Source organism: Amblyomma mixtum, chromosome 4, assembly GCF_055824585.1.
Source record: "Amblyomma mixtum isolate Tamu chromosome 4, ASM5582458v1, whole genome shotgun sequence".
Classification (NCBI taxonomy): domain Eukaryota; kingdom Metazoa; phylum Arthropoda; class Arachnida; order Ixodida; family Ixodidae; genus Amblyomma; species Amblyomma mixtum.
The window spans coordinates 132,810,691-132,829,623 of NC_143015.1; the positions used below are offsets into that span (position 1 = coordinate 132,810,691).

Here is an 18,933-nt window from a genome sequence, read left to right on the forward strand (position 1 = left end):
AAAAGAAAATTTTATTAATTTGGTCATAGTTATGAAATTGTCAGGGCACATGTATTTTTGTGCGCTGATTCTAGATATGTCATTTAATTTCATGTAAAAGTATTCCTTGAGCACTTATGCACTTTTTATGCAAGTACTATTTTGCGGAGAGTTTTGAAGAAAATTTGCTACGGGAAACTCGCTGAAATGTATGCCATTGGGTTCTCTTCACACCAAGGAATACAATAAGGGTAAAATTATCATCCTGGCTCTCATAGAACTTGAGTTATAGGGTACTGAAGCTGCCACTTCAGAAACAGGAATACACACTTTCCTTCTCATTTCTGAAGCGACAACTTCAAAACCCTATAACTCAAGTTCTATGATGGGCAGGAAGACAATTTCACCCTTTTTGTATTCCTTGGTGTCAAGAGAACCCAATGGCATACATTTCAGCGAGTTTCCCGCAGCAAATTTTCTTCAAAACTCTCCACAAAATACTAGCATAGAAAGTGCATAAGTGCTCAAGGAATTGTTTTACCTGAAATTAAATGACATATTTAGAATCAGCACACAAAAATACATGCTCCCTGAAGATTTCGTAGCTGTGACTTCATTAATAAAAATTTTTTTTTCAAGACCAGTGTCCCCCCTTAAATATACAGCAAAGCAAGAACTACCTTCATGGAGGCAGGCAACAAGCCTCAGCTAAGGTGAAATTTGACAAGAGAAATTAAACAGCAGATTCTCTGAGCCCTAATGTTTAGCGTCTACAAGACCAGTGAGTCTTGAAAACACGTAAGGAACTTGCTTTACAACCATGAATGTGTTACCTAAAACCAAACAGCCATTATGGACAAACATCTTGCACAGAATGTGGGGCTCGTAACGAAGACAGGTACAGACACTATGCATTCCAAAACAGTAGGCTTGTTGGGGCTCGCATTTTGCACAGATGTATGTTTGGTGGTGGAGATGGCACAACATTGCATTAAGTTTTATTATTTGGCAGTAACAGCCAGCATAAACAAAAAATTTTTGGCCAAACGCATAACACTTGATCAACACTGCTCCCACTTCGAGTTATTGATCAATTTGCTCTCGCATTACAATACGTTAGCAGTCCCAGTAAGCTCAATTAGAAGAGCGACTGACCCAGTGAAGCGGTGGTCCCAGGTTCGAACCCCGAACCAGAACGAATTTTTCTTTAACTACGAAGTTTCTGTGGAAGCTGCATAGCTTTCCTCTGTAGCCATACAGCTACACTTGGGTGCATGTCAGTAGGTAATTACTTACTTATTATAATAAAAAAATTAATCGTCAGTGGCTACGACAGAATGGAAATGCAGAGCGTCAAAGCCTATCAAGCAAAACGCTGCTAAAGAAATAGATAAAATGCACACTGCTGGTCCTTCATTTAGCAATACGTATCTGACTTTCTCTGTGATAAATAGCGCTGCAGTTCTTTCCCATACAAAACAGTTTTGGCGGTTGAACTTTAAACAAGCATTGGCACATGTTTCAATAAATTTTGAATGCTACATCAAAACACTGCAAAAAAAAATGGCTGTGGCTTTGCTTGCCAGTAATTGCGAAAGCAATATCCGTAGCTACGCCATGGTTCAGCTGGTAGTGTAGCTGGTGGTGGTGCTTGTGGTTAGACTTGTGGTGAATCCAATCCAATCCAATCCAATCCAATATGCTACTATGGTAGCTACCGGCCTCGCGACGCAACGGGCTGAAAGTGCAACTAGTATTGCTTTCGCAATAAAACTTGGCTGCGGTCAAAAATAAATGCTGACTGCTACACCTGTGAAAAGCCGGAGCACAAACAAGCTTGCAGTTCAGGCGGCATATGTATTTATACCTGTCTTCATAGTGATGCCACGCCCCGTATATGTTTGCTCCCTGCGGAGCCCGAATCAACCGGAGCAGTCAGTGTGCTCCCTTACGAAAGGAAATCTCCAGCCCACCAGAACGCGGGGGTTCTCGGTGATGAAAAAACATTTCCACTACTTCCCTCCCGCTCTTCTTCGTCCCCGAAGCGGAGGAAAGGAAACAAGCAGCTGCCAGGTGGCGCTGCGTTTGACGAAGATCAGGGAACATGGTTGTCGCTTGCAGCCGTTTCTCCAGACAGCAGTACGGGGTCCTGGCCCCCGTGCGGACAGGACTGGTTGCCGTGGCCTCCACGGCACTCGACGACCGGCACGTGACCGCTGTCCCACATGCCCGACCCGCACAGCTCGCACAGACCGGCCAGCGAGCAAGGTATGCGGGGCAGCAGCCGGAACTGGTGAAGGAGGCCGCGGGCCTGCGTGCGACGTTGGCGATCGTGGATTCAACGTGGATTAGCGCTAAGCTGCTTCGTTTGTTAGAAATTCTGACCCTCCGACATCCCATATGGTGCCCATATAGGGCACAGGGCTCCTACAGGACTTATATAGGGGCAGGTATCAAAATCTGGGACAATGGCAGGTCTGAAGATCAGAGTTCAGCTGAATGTCACAACAACTGCGCCAGTAGGAAGAAATGCCCAGGCCTGTTACAAGATGCATCAGTGATATGGTGGAGAAACGAAAGTTAAACGGGTGCCACCATTAGCTGACTGCCCAGTTCATAAGGAGCACCTCTATCCACTACTTTCACGAAATTGTCGTAAGGCCCTGTCTAATTTTTATTCGAAGTTCCATAACTATAAGGTTAAGGAACTCCTATGCACGGAAGGTGTGTGACACAGCGCGCGACATCACTGGTTCACACCAAGCAACTTGTGTCTGTGATCAAAGCTGACTACTAGAGCAACGCGCGTTTTTCTTCCAAGACTGCATGGGCTTTTAGAAAACCCTGCATCCAGAATACGGAAGAGGTGTAAAGACTCGCCTTCCTCAGCACCAGGTCTCCGTCCATGTGGCCCGCCAGGGAGCTGAAGTGGAGCAGCATCTCGTCGGGGCGCATGCCCTGGTCGACCACATCGGCCCCGTACAGGGCCACAATGGCCACGCCCAGGAAGAGGTGGAACCAGTCAGTCTGGTAGCGTGCCCAGCATGCCTCCCACATCTGCAGGGCCTCGGGTTCGGCAAACTCTCGCTTGAAGCACAGCACCAGCCAGCGGTGCACAAACAGAAGCTCCAGGGCGTCCGGGTAGTGTGCCCGCTGCCCGTCCAGGTGCGCGTAAAAGCGCGGTGTCATCAACCGCAATAGCTCCCGCATGTAATCCTGCACCAAGGTAGAAGTTGAGGCATTTAAAGGGCGACGACGACGTTTTACAGCGAGAGCTGTTTAAGGCACATTTCTTATTTCTGTAGCGATGGCGTAACATGAAGGAGAAACGAAGACTCCTGCATGTACTCCTGTGCCAAGGGCAGGTGGAAGACGTTAAGGTATTTAAAGGGCGACGACGTTTTACAGCGAGAGCTGTTAAAGGCACATTTCCTATTTCCGAGGCGATGGTGTAACATGAAGGAGCAATGAAGACTCCTGCATGTACTCCTGCACCAAGGACAGGTGGAAGACGGTAAGGCATTTAATGCTACAGCGAGAGCTGTTAAAGGCACATTTCCTATTTCTGCGGCGACGGCGTAACATGAAGGAGAAACGAAGAGCGAAGGAGACAGGCGAATGGGGCACTCATCACCGATAAACAGCTGTCACTGAATCTACCATAACACAGTGGTAACCGGGCAGTAAGGTTTTCCTCTTTTTTTTCCGTTTTGAGTTGATAATTCGATTACATTTCTTACAGTCTCAAGTGTTCATTGTAACAGTCCATTTTTCAAAATACCAAGTAAAAGAATATCTTAAAAGTGCAAAAAACAGCAGCCCCATACTCAGTTGTACAGCCAGAGACAGCACATTGCGTGACAGTGGTGTCACAAACATTAACAAAAAAGCTCTCATGCGACCGTCGACAGGCTGTAAAAGTGACTGCTAAAGATGGCTTCATTCATGAAACTGGCATAATAATGGACTGCAATGTTTAAAAAAAGTTAAGAGCTAGCAACATGAATGTTTTCCTGTTGGCTGGCATGAAAGAAGGGAAGAATTTATTTTGCTTCTTCACTATAACACTGTCACGCATTACATCACTTGCATCCACCAATCAGCATAGCTGTTTGCACAGACACCAATGCTGATGATGACGGCGATGAACTGGGGTAAGAGCTATTAACAGGTAATGCTGTAATAAATTTGTACAGCAAGCTAAGTGCAGGTACCAATGTACGAATAATGGTTGCAACATCACAAATGCCGCCCTGCCTGTAGAAATCACCTTAACTGAGATCATGAAAATAGGAAATTTACAATGTAAAAGCCACACAATGCAATGACAGAGTACAACCATAATAAAATGAGATTGCATATATTCACTGCACAGTTATTAAAACTGTTTAAGCCTTCACGACGCTACTGAATCGCTGCAATATTTAAGAAGCAACGGTGCTACTTTCCTAATTGTCCTGTTACACAGTGCCTAAATGTAACTAGTCTTCAGATTAAAAAACTTGATATCTTTCCCAGACAGCCTCACAAAGAGGTCTATTTTCGTGTTAGATAAAACTATGGTAAAAAAATAATTTGCTTCTTGCTTTAACTTTGTGTTGCCACGCAAGTTCTCAACTGCAATGCCTCCAAGCATGGAGGCATTGGTAGAAGAAGGCTTTGGTAGAAGACAAAAGCCAAGCAGACCAGATTCAAGTCCATGTCGCCATCCTTGGGGGAGCTGACAAAGATGGTCCTCTGCATGAGTCCCACAAAGCACCAGAAGGCTTCAGATTCGTCTTGGATTTCCGCCAAAACGGGAGCCAGGAGGTCCGACATGCCTTGGGTGTAGCCAAGAGTCGGGTTGCAAGCCGCATAGTTGAGGAGGATGTTCCTGATCCCGGGGCATGGCACAAAAGAGTAACAAGGTCAATCTCTCAGGCATTAATGTCCCAAAGCAACTCAGGCTAGAAGGGATGCCGTAGTGGAATGCTCTGGATAATTTCAACCACCAGGGTTTCTTTAGCATGCACTGACATTGCACTGTACACGGGCCTCTAGCATTTCACCTTCACCGAAATATGACCTTGCTTAAAATGACCGCCGAAATATGACCGAAATATGACTGCCAGGTCAGCAGCCGAGCACCATAACCACAGAGCCACCGTGGCATGAGACATGTCACTATGCGCAATTTCTCCTCTCACATAACTTTGGTTTTGGTTCCAATACCTGAATGGTAGCGTCAATGCCGAAAGTCTACTTCAGGTCACACAAGGCATAAAGAACATTGCCCGCTCCAAGAGCCAGAATGACGATGAACGAACAAGCAGCTATCATAGCCAGCTTTTAACTTTGAAGCCAAAACCAAAACAACATGAGAGAAGAAATCAAACTAAATTATTCACCATGTGCGTGCAGATTCCACGTGGTGATTCATACTTACTAATGTCTTACAAAGCATTAAAAAATAAACTCGATTCAATTACTATTCTCAGAAATAAAAAAGGGCTGCCACCGTCTGGAAGACGTTGAAGTAACGAGCATTAGCTGTTTAGTTTACTAGAATTGATATGAATGAGATTAAAGCACGCGGCAGGTGGTTGTTTCTACAGTGCTAGTGTAGATGGCGCCACAAGTCTCAATGCGAGATGTGCTGTTTTTTAGTTGCTGCCACAGATGGCGCTGTGACCTCAGGGTGGTAGCAGACCCCATGAAATCTCGGAATGTGATAAGAGCTGATGCTCTTTAAAATTGATTCTTGGGTATGTTGACATTTGTCCGGCAGCAAAAGAGTATTTATCACAGAGAAATTTGGATTTCAAAATCTTCCCGCCAGTTGATTCAAACTTGTGGCATCCTTAAAGAAGGACGGGTTGTCAACAGTTTGAAGTGAATGGTGGCGTAGTGTCACCTTTGGAGTCCAAGCCCAAAATTCGGTTTCAATGCACGCATTTCGCTCATGAAATCAGCTGGTAATAGCGACACCTGTATTTAATCTTCTTGGTCTTTCCTAGCTTATAAAAGCTTAGCCTTTGGTGAGACTAGTCTCTTTGTGACCAGAGCGCACTACCCTATTGAAACAGGCCAACTTCTATATGCCCATGTGCAACTTTGAAAATTTCGCAAGCAAAACATATCACACTGCATTGATGCTGATGTTGAGAACACGCTTAGTACCCTTAATGTACAAGCTAAAACGACAACTTGTCGCTGTTGATAGGCACACTTTGTCTAATCATGCAACGCTGTGTCGAGCTGATCAACTTTTGGATCAACGGTTTTCAATACGAGGAGTGGAAGTTCAGAACTGGTCCGGTTAAAAAGCCCTGACTGACCTCCATGCAACAAAGCTCATGGAGAAAAGTAAACAAGCACCCCATACTTCATGATCTCGATGTTGGGATTGTCGTCGCCTGCATAGAAAGGATTGGTCCGGTCTGTGCGCACCACGTCCTTCTCCACGGTGCACTCAACGTTCCGCCAGAAGGCCTCGCGCTCCGCCGGGCTCATCCGCTCTCTGCGCATAGACGAACATTCCCCGTTGAGATACCTTGGCTAAAAAGGATGCCATCATTTGCGAGAGCAGCAGTTTCACATGGGTGCGATCCCTACCTTAGCTTGCGAATATCCTGGTACTCGAGAAATCGATCGTTACGAATCTGCTCCCGCTCTTCGAATGTCGATGAGAAGGCATAGTGTTGCAGTAGGAGGGGCCACGCCTCTTTTCGAAGCCTTGGGTCCAGACCTCTGAAGAAGATTGCCTGCAGTCGGACAAACGCAAAGGAATCCACTGTAAAGACTACTGGCACTGTCACTGTATTCTGTCATGGAGGGCAGACACACGAAACAAGGTCTTTCCTGCCAAAAACATACTTGCCACAACAACTACAATCGACGACAGATTTTTCGGACTCTCTAGGGACCGCGAAAACGACCGAAAAATCGGGCAGTCCGGAAAATCAAATTTCATCGAAAAAATCACGAACTTATTACCACTATGCCGGAGAAAGCGGCCAATTGTATTGCACACATTCTAAAGCTCCTCATGACTATATTTCGCCGCGCGAAATACCGTATAAACGCGTATAAGGGCCGCACTTTTTTTTTTTCCAGATTCGAGGGCCAATTTTCGGGGTGCGGCCCATACACGCGATATGCGAAAAAAAAAAAATTTTAAGTAAAAACACACCAACCAGGGAATGAGCGACATTTATTCTACGTTCAATCGTCACTCGCGAAGTATTTAGACTCCTGAGCTGGTGCTGCGCTCTGGTGCATGCTCATGCCAAAAGAAGCCGCGCAGCATGTCCGCTGTCAACGCGTAGCCATTGTTCCGAAATTCCATCACATAGAGGAGCAGCTCTTCTTCCAGTTCAGGAAACTCGCACGGCTTGACTCGGAAAGCGCGCTTTTTGCAGCTTGTGTTTCTCTTTTGGTTGCACCATCATCGGACGCACTTCTCGGCCACGTCGAATTTCCCGTCCGCCGCACGCTTACCGACCGCGTTCGAGAGCTAACTCCCCAGCCGTGTAGCTTAAGGTGCTTGCCCATCGCGCTAAAACTGTGAAGCTCGGCGGCAGCACGCGAAAGCACGGCGCGAAAGCCACTATCACGGCGAACGCGCTAACACGCATGCTGACACGCCACGAAAGGCTGGAGCTGGCGATACTGATGTCGATGTGAACAGCGGAAAATCGCGACCGAGAAAAATGTTGATTATAATGATCACGGCGCCATCCATAGATGGCACTTGGAAGCTCCGGTGCGCGCGGGTGGCCTCCGCGAACGGCGCAGCGCCGGAGCAGATCGCGGCCGCGATAAGATCCGGCGTTCGATCGCGGAGGCCACGGCGTGCGCGTAGCCTCCGCGATCGTATTCGCGTTCCGTGTTCGGGACTAAAGACTCGGCACAGATGAGTTCCGTGAACTCAGACTACGGTTCAAGTTCGTGCGGCGGAAGACATTCAAGGACAGTACGAATTCGAAAACACGCGAGCGCAATGTTCCGACTCGCGCAGAATTTCAGCGTCGCAAGAGGCTCCCTTTAAGCTTGAATTTCGTTTTGTTTGATCAAGTTTTCGATATCTCCTGCAGTCTGAATTAATGAGGTTCCACTGTACACATTATATGGCGGCTTGGGTACTGGCAGCGAGTGCGAACGAGGTCCGAAAAATCGAGTGGTCAGTTGCGGTGCGTCCGAAATTTCAAGCGCTCTTACACATTGGCTCTATGGGCCATGTCGCGGTGCCGCAAAAAAGTCCGAATAATCAAGCATGTCCGAAAAATCAGGCGTCCGAATTTTCGGTCGTCGACGTGGGTGTGGCCAGTGTGGCCCAACATCAGTACGCAAGTTTCTGACCAGAATCATTACTGGTCGCATGTTTTGCACCCACGATACAAAGTGAGTGACATTTACTATGTTATGCATGCAACCATAGCCAGACAAAAGAAGGCCACTTTGTGTTGGCCCAAATTGAACAGTTTTAACATTGTGCTTTGGGAGACCAAACGGTGCACTAAAGATTTATTCAATAAAGAAACTGTCCCTCATCTGGTACACCATCATCACAGCAGCCTGAACCAATGCAGTGGCATCTAACCAACAACATAACACTTCTACACTTCTCTCATTGAATTTAACCACGCTGTCTGCCCATCACCACACTGAATCGTTAAAATTCTTACATTGTATCGTCAATTCCTCAGTAAGGCTCTCAGCTAACCACTACATTAACTTTGCTCCATTATCATCTACAAGAAGTCATCACGAGCTTAATTTGATACCGTATTTTGCGCATGCTAATTTGTTCAAATTCAGTTTTTTCCCCAGTTCGATAGAAGCCTGGAATTCTCTACCTGGGTCCATTCGTTCTTGTCCATTTCAAAACTTTGTAACTGCCGCTGAAGACGCATAATAGCTGTGTATTCTTACCCTGTCGTTAACAGTTCCTTTCTTGTTTGATATTTCGTTTGTGATTTTAGCTTTTTTTTAGTGCTCACTTTGTACATTTTGCTGCATTTTGTTACCTTGCATTTTGTGTTTTTCCCACTCCTGCCATAGTGCATATAATTGTGCTGCAGTATGTATAAATAAATAAATAAATAAATAACTCAGCAGGCTGAACGACGGAGCCACTGAGCAACTATGGTGGATGTTCCGAACAATATTCTCAGTTACTCTGCTTGTACGCTGTGGTCATCATATGGCCACCTTCTTTTCTCTTGTGTAGCTTCCAATCTAGCAATGAATGATGCTTGTCAGTAACATTGAAGAGCTCACAGAAAGTGTTTTGCAATACTGAATGCAAGGCTCACAAATAAGGTGCGAAGATGCTTCCTTTAAACCAGATGGACACGAACAGAAGGGTCCTTATTAAGACTGAAGGGGACACAATGTCTATATGCAAAGTTCAAAGAAGAATGCCAGCTGTGAGAACCAAAAGCGATCCGCATTCAGAAACTTTTAGTGTTTCATAAATGGCAAAGGCAAGAGAGAAGCACTGGCTACCTTGCGCAGCTGGAAATCATCGTCGATGCTCCCGTCGTCGTTCATATACTGCCGCCAGACCTCTTCGTCGACCGGTGTGGTGTACAGGCCTTCCTCTGGGTGGCACTCCTCGGCCGACACCTGGGGCTTGGACACCGAGAAGTGGTCGTACGGACAGTGCTCGTTCTGCAAAGAGACAATCACGGATGGCACGGTGGTGAACGGAAACGGGACAGGCTGCAGATGAAAGTAACATCTTCCAGAGATACTTTCAGAGGCAGTTGAATAGCCTTATGTGAATATTCGATAATTTCGAATATCCGTGTCGGATAGTAAAGCATTCGATATTCAATTCAATCCGAACGTTTGGTATTAAAAATCTCAAAGTATTTGTCTCAAGCAAATAACATTTCTGGAACGCGTGCTTCGTGCAGTTCTGGTTCAGCATACTTCTTGTGGGATGCCATCGCAGAGCTCGCAAGCATGCACACAAGCAGTCCGCTTGCCTTCCACTCATACGGAAGCGGCAAGCCAAACTGTCAACACTGCTGTAGTTTCCAACTCCAGCGCTAGGCTACGACGCATGCTCATATGGGAAAACAACCCCCTAATGCAAGTGAGCCAGTTATATATACTACATAATTCAAATTGTCATTTGCAGGGCTAATTTGCATCCATTTCGTTTCTTAAGTTCCATGCATCATGGCAAGAATGAGCACCGACGTGAAGCTTGTAATATCCACAGTTCAGACGAGCCTACTTCAGACCCTGCAAATAGGTCAACTCTTTTTATTTCAGATGACCATTTTTGCAAAAGGTCAACAGAGCTTCAATATTCTATGTGCCAACCTAGCTTCGATCAGTGTGACAAAGCTTAATGCATCTGTTGTTTTGTTGTCTTTTTTTTTCATGTAATGGCCTAATGTGCTGGAAGAATATATGGATTTGAAAATGCCTATTGTGCCATTCAACCTGGCCCAGAACTTCACCCTGTTGAACCTCTTCTGTGCGCCAAAAATATTTTAAATATTCACTTTGAATCTGCTTCAAACTGAAAAACTACTACATATTATTTGTGCAAGCTTAAATTCGAGAAAACAACTTATACTATTTGTGCAAGCCTAAGTTCAGGAATACAATTTTCAGTACATCTAGTCACTCATGGTCGGTGACAGCATGACATGCTTTGCAGGAGCAGCATAGTACATTCTGGGACTTGTCATAGATGTTTTCAGGATGTGTCATAGATGTTTTCAGGATGTGCCGTAGATATTGCTAGGATGTGTCATATATGCTATAATGATTTTGAAACTGATTTCATTTCATTCGCATTTATATTACACGCCCTTTGTCGCTAGCTAAATCAGTGCCAAGCCCCTTGTTCACTTCTCGTTACCGGCTTAAACCCAGTAATAGCAAGGACCCCAGATTGCTTCAGCCAATGACAAAGGGCGGTAAATACAAAAATGAATGAAATGGAATCAGTTTTAGAATTTATGTTATAATGGTCGTGATCTCGGCCAGGTTGTATGTGGCGTCCACCCACGCTTTCCCCCAGAATGAACGGAAGACTTGCCCACCTTGGTCTTCTTGCCCCGCGTGAGGAAGTCGAAGTCCCCGAGAACGGGTGCCAGCCTCTCCAGGCCCCCGTGGTGGAAGTGGAAGATCTTGTACTGGCTCTCCCGGCTGGCAATCACCAGCTGGCCACACGTGCACTCCCGGTTGCTGAACAGCAGCCGCAGGGAGCGCATCTGGCCTGTGCGCGGGCGAGCCAATCGCGAAGCGTTGGTTGCATCGACAAACCTCACTGCTGAGTGATGTCATAGTGTGTACTGACGTGTGACATTCAACAATTCAATGAGAAATTTTGTCGCGAAAGCAACACTCCGACAGCCAGAGCAAGACCTTGGGTGGCCGCCGTAGCTACGCTGACCTTGTGGTAATTGGTCGAAATGATTGTGACGTCACAGTGCACGAATTTCAAACGAGGCCAATTGTACTTTGGCTAGTAACCATGCAACCAATTAAGGAGGGACACTACCCAAAACAGTGAACTTTTGAACCACTTGCTAGATATCATTGAAACTTGCGGGGCTAGTTTGAATTACTGCTGGGACCACCTCTGCCAAATTTAATTATTCTAGAATAAGTATGAAGCAGGTTATGCAACCTTTGTGCCAAGGATGACTATGCTTACTGAGGAAAACTATTGTTTGAAATATAAGTGTAATTTTTCCAATTTTTTTGTGTTATGTGGCATTGGAAATATCCGAAGCACACATCTGCGGAATTATTTTGCTTAGTTCTCCTATATTTTGAAACAGTGATACCACATAAAGAACGACAATAATTTTCATTTTGCATCAATTTTTTTAAACTCATTTTTTAGTGTGAAGAAAGGGAAAAAAAAAGACAAACTGAGCACACAGTTGTGTTCCTCATAAAATTTCGCTCCAGAAAACCTGCTACAGTACCAATATTATCAAGTAATATTGAAATGATAGTTTTTCTAAGCTGACAGTTGACTGAAGAAACAGGAGATGAGAAGAATAGATTCACAAGATTGCAAATCATCCAATTTTATTTTAAGCACTACAATGTTCAAGACAAGCCCCCAGCTGAATAATAAAATTTGGCAGAGGTGGTCCCAGCAGTGATACTATTCGCAAGTTTCAATGAAATGAGCAAGCGGTTCAAAGTTCACTGTTTAGGGTAGTGTCCCAGGGATCCTATAGTGATGCTCCAAGTAAGTGGGACTGAGTCTAGTTAATTGCTTAATTAACCAATTAGCCTAATTAACCTTTCTAGTCAGACCAGATAAATAAATAAAACCAGGTAGGAAATTGGTCAAGTTGGGGAATCCAACCAGGGTCTCCAAACCACTCTGCCATGCCAGCTCCATCCTTTGGAATGAACAAACCCCTAGTGAATACAGTGTCTTCGTTCACTCCCATCTTTCTCCCTTCCCATTACAGCAAGGTTCAGGTCTCCACTGAGATATGCAACAGAGGTACATTTCCTTTCCTCAAAAACCAATTTACCAAGATGGCATTCTGTGGACTCCCTGGCAGCATTGCAAGATGCTGTTGCCTTCCACTCTTACAGGCGAAGCTTAACATTTTAACCACATATCAGTGACACAAGCGGCAACACCGCGCTTAAGGCTTTCGCCTCACCGTGCTTTAGGTCAACAAAGTGACCTCGTTTTTCTATATACAAAACTGCAAACCTGAGCCTTTGTTCATTTTTAAGGCGGAAGCCTTTAATGCCTCATCGTTGTAAGCAGGAGTTGTCGACAGAAATGTCATGCTTTTCAATTGGTTGAAACAGTCGTCACGTCACAGTGTGCGAATTTCAAAGGCCAATTGTACTTTGGCTAGTAACCATGCAACCAATTAAAGGGATCGTATAGTGATGCTCCAAGTAAGTGGGAATGAGTCTAGTTAATTGCTTAATTAACCAATTAGCCTAATTAACCTTTCTAGTCAGACCAGATAAATAAATAAAACCCGGTAGGAAATTGGTCGAGTTGGCGAAATCGAACCAGGGTCTCCAGAGGGCGAGACGAGCAAGCTACCACTCCCCCATGCCAGCTGGATGGTTTGAAATGAACAAAGGGGTCTAGTGAATACCGTGTCTTTGTTCACTCCCATCTTCCTCCCTTCTCATTACAGCAAGGTTCAGGTGTCCACCCACATGTGCAGACACATTTCCTTTCCTCAAAAAGCAAATTACCACCGAGATGGCGTTCTGTGGACTGCCTGGCAGCATTGCAAGACGCTGTCCTGTTCCACTCTTAGAGGCGAAGCTTAACATCTTAACAACGCGTCAGTGACACAAGCAGCAACACCGCCCTTAAGGCTTTCGCCTCACCACACTTTAGGTCAACAAAGTGCCCCCGCTTTTCTATAGACAAAACTGCAAACCTGAGCCTTTGTTCATTTATTTACTCGTTTTATTTTATTTCAGAACACTAATCAGTGACTAGCAGTGGCTCAGGCAAGAGTGGACAACACTCCCCAGCAGACACCTTAGCCCAGGGGCAAAACCTCAGTACCCTTTTCCCAAGCAGCACAGAAATCGGGCCAATATTGGTAGATAATGGTTTCACTCATTATCCTACCAGTACTCACCTATGGGGCAGAAATGTGGAGGCTAACAAAGAGGGTTCAGCTTAAGTTGAGAACAATGCAGCGAGCTATGGAGAGGAAAATGATAGGTGTAACGTTGAGAGATCGGAAGCGGGCGGAGTGGGTGAGCGAAAAAACGCGGGTTAATGACATTCTAGTTGAAATCAAGAGGAAGAAGTGGGCTTGGGCAGGGCATGTAATGCGAAGGCAAGATCACCGCTGGTCCTTAAGGGTAACGGAGTGGATTCCAAGAGAAGGCAAACGTAGCAGGGGGAGGCAGAAGGTTAGGTGGGCGGATGAGATAAAGAACTTTGCGGGAATACAGTGGCCGCAACTGGCGAAGGACGGGGTTAATTGGAGAGACACGGGAGAGGCCTTTGCCCTGCAGTGGGTGTAGTCAGGCTGATGATGATGATGAATGGTTTCACTCTGGTAAGTTATGAGATCGGCTTTTGCCAATATATTTCCCATATTGGGCCAATCAGCTGTGCTGATGGGGTTCTCCCTGTTGCCGTACTGACCGAGGTCAACGGAGAACAGTCCGCAGGGGTTCTCCTTGGACATGGACAACCGTGAGGGGCTCCGCCCACTGAGGGAACCGCTTTCGGGGAAGCTCAGGTTTCGGGCATGCGCCAGCTGCTCAGGTGTGCCTTCTTCCAGTAAGAAGCGCGAGCCAGATCGTAGCCGCCCCAGAAGCCGACTTGAGCCATCCTCCCCTGCACGACGAATGCGTGACACCTGCTTAAAATCCAGCCGTCAAAAACGGAAGAATTCGTATGTCGTGCTGCACACTGCGAGAACACAGTGATAGGTGTAGCAGTGTGCTATATACAGTGGAACCTCGATTATACGACGTTCAGGAGACCGCGCGAAACCGTCGTATAATCCAGGTGTCGTATAATCGAAAATCATGCATGATATTTTTTAATTCATCGTCATCTTTTTTTCTTTTTTTTTTCGGAACACAAATGCAGCACATTTTGCCGGCAGAGGGCCAGTCTTCAACAAACAAGATAAAATGGCCGTTGAGGCTGCCGTGAGCAGCGGGGCAGCGGCTCGCGCAGTTTTCTTGCTAGGTGGAAAGATTAAGGCGCACCGGTTATCGACTGGCTAAAGTGTGCCTACCGTATTTACTCGATTCTAAGCGCCCCCTTTTTTTCACGATCGCGATGCCCAAAGTGGGAGGGGGTGCTTAGATTCGAAAAATCTAAGCACCCCCTCCAAAAATAGGGGGGGTGCTTAGAATTGCGAAAATACGGTACATCCCGGCCTGCGTTTGCTGACGACCTTTTTTGACGGACGGTACGAGCCAGACGTCGTACGAAGCGGGGTCCTTCTAAAATTTGCGTCGTATAACCGAGGTTTTTAATGCATTGTCTCTATGGAGGTTTTGCCGGGACCGCATAGATTCGTCGTAAAATGCGGGTCGTCGCATGACCGGGGGACGTATAATCGAGGTTCCACTGTAACATCCTCCCCCACTCCGTATCACAAAGCACTGTCAGTACAGTGCCCTCTTGTGCTGTGCTAGGTCTCAAGATGGATATATGAGGATATACGAGAGCACCAAAGGTGCATACTTAATCATCAGAAAAGGTGAGAATTTCTTTAGCACACTCCCGGCTTTCTCCCTACAAAAGACTAAAGATTTGATAATTCCCCCCTCCCCCCCAACCTTTAGATAATAATCAGCCCCTGAAGGGGATGTCATACAACAGCTCGAGATGGATTCACATCGTAAGTTGCAATGAAAGCAGCAACATTCATCCTACTCTTATGACACCAGCGTTTCGTCCTTAAAAACAGCATCCGGTTTATCACCTTTATCGCTCCGCTGTCGCACTGCCAGCATGTCTTTATTTCACAAATTCTTCAACAGCCCTACGCACATCGCACCTGATATTCTTCCCCCAGCACGCATATCTAACTGCACCAGCCATCACCTACAGGTTGCCCGTCCACGCTCACCTACCGTCACTTTTTCTAATTCCTTCTTTCCTAGAACGCCGCAGACTAGAACGGCCTTCCAAACAACGTTGCCATCATCACTTGCCCAAGTCTTTTTCTCTGATAATGTAGAAACTTTCCTGTTATTGTGAATTTGTACTTTTATTCTTGCCACCCCTTATGTAACACCCGTATTAAGGGGCCTTTAAGGTAATAAAATGAAATGAAATGAAACATCCAATATTGGATAGACCAGCAAGGCAGAAGTTCATACCAGGCAAAGGACTCTGTTGGCCGGAGTCCGGACCCTCGGAGGAGCCCGACGAAGGGAGTCCGCTGCTACGGCCGGACTCACAGGTGGCCAGGTCGGCACTGGAGCAGCCACTGTGCCGGCTCACCATGATGGCAGGGCCGGAAGCAATGCCGGAGTCCGTCATGCTCCGAAGCGACTCTGGCTGCAGCTTGGCTTGGCTGCCTGATGGCAGCTGCACACGTGACAAGGGGCAAGCAGTCAACGAATCAACACTGTTGACGTTTCATCCACCAGTTGCACGCTGAAAACCCACCGGTTTTACAACTCTATACAACTGAAGAAATAAGGATGCCGAGCGAAACACAGGTTTCACTTGATTATATAATGTGATTTAATGTAACATAGGTCACATTAAACTATATTAACTATATGTTCATTGGGGATAACTGGAGGGCATAAGAGAGACCTTCGTCATGCAGTGGGCATAACCCAGTCGCGAATGATGATAATAATAAACATGGGCTAATACAGAGCGTTATGTTAATTTGAACTCACTAAATTCACACAATTCATTTATTTGAATTGACACACTTTGGTACTGCCAATATTGGCCAATATCAATCAAAAAGGCTCCTGTCTATCCAAGCTCCACATAATTAAAAGAAATTTTTAGCCCCCTCTGAGTTCAAATCATGGAGGGCAGACTGTATAACACACGTGACACATATGTTTCAATTAAAAATGTTAGGTGGAATAGAGCAAGACGATTGAAAGAAAGTAAAAATGAGATGAAAGACAGAAAACAAGTCCAGAGAAAAATTAATTACTGCCAGAGGCAGCCAACGCAAAACAGTAAATTTATGAAATTTTCAGCTCAACGCAGGTGTGTGACACTTATGGGCTGTTTGGTTTACTGGTTTATTGGGGTTTAACGTCCCAAAGCGACTCGGGCTATGAGGGATGCCGTAGTGAAGGGCTCCGGAAATTTCGACCGCCGGGGGTTCTTCAACGTGCACTGACATCGCAAAGTACATGGACCTTTAGAATTTCACCTCCATCGAAATTCAGCCACCGCGGCCGGAATCGAACCCGCGTCTTTTGGGTCAGCAGCCAAGCACCATAACCACTGAGCTAACGCGGCGGGCTTATGGCACGTAACCATACATTAGAAAAGGCACCTTTCAAGGCTCTATTCTATGCTATGCTGTGTCGTATCGGTAACCGTAGGTTATCGTGCAAAAAGGCAATGCCAAATACCAAAGTGCTATGGATGTTACAGAATGCAATAGTGGAACACCGATTCAAACTTCTACCCAATGTCATATTGAAAAAAAAAAAACACCTTAAGCCAAGCATACTGACAGGAACAGCAGTGTGATCATCATCAGCCTGACTACACCCACTGCAGGGCAAAGGCCTCTCCCATGTCTCTCCAATTAACCCTGTCCTTCGCCAGTTGCGGCCACTGTATCCCTGCAAACTTCTTTATCTCATCCGCCCACCTAACTTTCTGCCGTCCCCTGCTACGTTTGCCTTCTCTTGGAATCCACTCCGTTACCCTTAAGGACCAGCGGTTATCCTGCCTTCGCATTACATGCCCTGCCCAAGCCCATTTCTTCCTCTTGATTTCAACTAGGATGTCATTAACCTGCGTTTGTTCTCTCACCCACTCTGCCCTCTTCCGATCTCTTAACGTTACACCTATCACTTTCCTTTCCATAGCACGCTGCGTTGTTCTTAACCCCTTAACCGTTTTGGACGAGCTACGGTCGTCCTTGCCAAGCCGTCCCCAAACCGTTTTGGACGACTGTAGCTCGTCCTCGCTGAATAGGTTCTTCCCTTCAGCGTTTCGGACGATCAGCGCTCGTGTGTGGCTTAGATGGCATTTTGCTCGACAGATGGCAGCACTGACCTGATAATTTAGTTTTCTTCTACCGCATAAACGTATTTTTCGTATGGCAACCTGGGTTTTAAAAATGGCGTCCGGCGGAGGCGATGCGTGTTTTGTTGAGCCGTCTTCTCGAAAAAGACGCTTTTCTTCCTCGTCACCTTCTTCAAACGATGGTGATTCAGACACCGAAGTGTACATTGTTTCAGGGAGCGAGGACGATAGTGATGACGTTGTGCTGATCAGCTCTTCCGATGAAGAAGAGGACAGCTCTGATGCAACATCGCGAGCGCACGTCAGTGGATGTAGATCGACGTCAGCAACATCCCTACGCGACCCCCTCGGTTTCCTTTTTTCGCGGCTCCCGGTTAGACCACTATAAGTTCCCCTGATGACTTGCTTGAATATATTTATCACTTATTACCTGCAGGAAGTTGGTTTTCTGTATTGCGAGAAATAATAAACTTCAATATGCTAATTTGACTTCATGTTTGCTTCAAATATTTTTTTAAAGATCGAATGCATGGTTTTTATTGCAATATTAATCGAAATCAGGAATAAAAAAAATAAACAGTTTTGTTAAGAAATTCGTTGACATAACAAAACGGTGAAGGGGTTAACTTAAGCTGAACCCTCTTTGTTAGCCTCCACGTTTCTGCCCCATAGGTGAGTACTGGTAGGATACCGCTGTTGTATACTTTTCTCTTCAGGGATATTGTAAGCTACCATTCATGATCTGAGAGAACCTGCCATATGTGCTCCACCCCATTCTTATTCTTCTAGTTATTTCCCTCTCATGATCCGGATCTGCGGTCACTACCTGCCCTAAGCAGACATATTCTCTTACTACTTCCAGCACCTCGCTACCAATGGCGAACTGCTGTTCCCTTGCTAGGCAGTGTGATAACAGCAGGTATTGACATTACACTTCACCTTGCGCTGTTTCCCACCATTTTCACCTCACCAAGTTCTTGACCAAGCAGCAATTGAGCACCTTTTCATAACCTACAACTTCTGAGCACGCATGAACGTGCCAATGAATGCAGCCTCTCAGTCCCCCCTCTCCCTTTCTTTGAAGCTTCTCAAGACCACTTTAGATTTACTGTACCTAAGCTACTACCACTCATTTCTAATTGCTACGCTTTCCGAAAAGTGCGAGGAAAGAGCTGCTACAGCGTGGGTGCAACCAAGAGAAAATAAAAACAAGCCATTAAAGAGACACTGAGGAGAAATTGAAGTTCGCTTGTATCGACAGAATACCAGCTCCT

At 45.9% G+C, this 18,933-nt stretch overlaps 1 protein-coding gene across 3 annotated transcripts in view; it reads right to left on the bottom strand.

The window, feature by feature from the left end:
* Nucleotides 1-497: 497 nt before the first annotated feature.
* Nucleotides 498-18,933, bottom strand: part of TBC1D16 (TBC1 domain family member 16) — a 32,769-nt gene continuing 14,333 nt past the window's right edge. For 2 of the 3 annotated variants that reach the window (XM_089588041.1, XM_089588040.1), the window contains 9 exons: nucleotides 15,799-16,009; nucleotides 14,099-14,293; nucleotides 11,028-11,203; nucleotides 9,469-9,633; nucleotides 6,574-6,722; nucleotides 6,344-6,478; nucleotides 4,666-4,852; nucleotides 2,860-3,195; nucleotides 498-2,290 (listed from right to left, as the gene is read on the bottom strand). In XM_089588041.1, the coding sequence (XP_089444167.1) occupies nucleotides 2,075-2,290; nucleotides 2,860-3,195; nucleotides 4,666-4,852; nucleotides 6,344-6,478; nucleotides 6,574-6,722; nucleotides 9,469-9,633; nucleotides 11,028-11,203; nucleotides 14,099-14,293; nucleotides 15,799-16,009 (1,770 nt within the window). In that variant the 3' untranslated portion in view covers nucleotides 498-2,074. The remainder of the gene's footprint in view (nucleotides 2,291-2,859; nucleotides 3,196-4,665; nucleotides 4,853-6,343; nucleotides 6,479-6,573; nucleotides 6,723-9,468; nucleotides 9,634-11,027; nucleotides 11,204-14,098; nucleotides 14,294-15,798; nucleotides 16,010-18,933) is intronic. The other variant, XM_089588042.1, reaches the window with a different exon arrangement.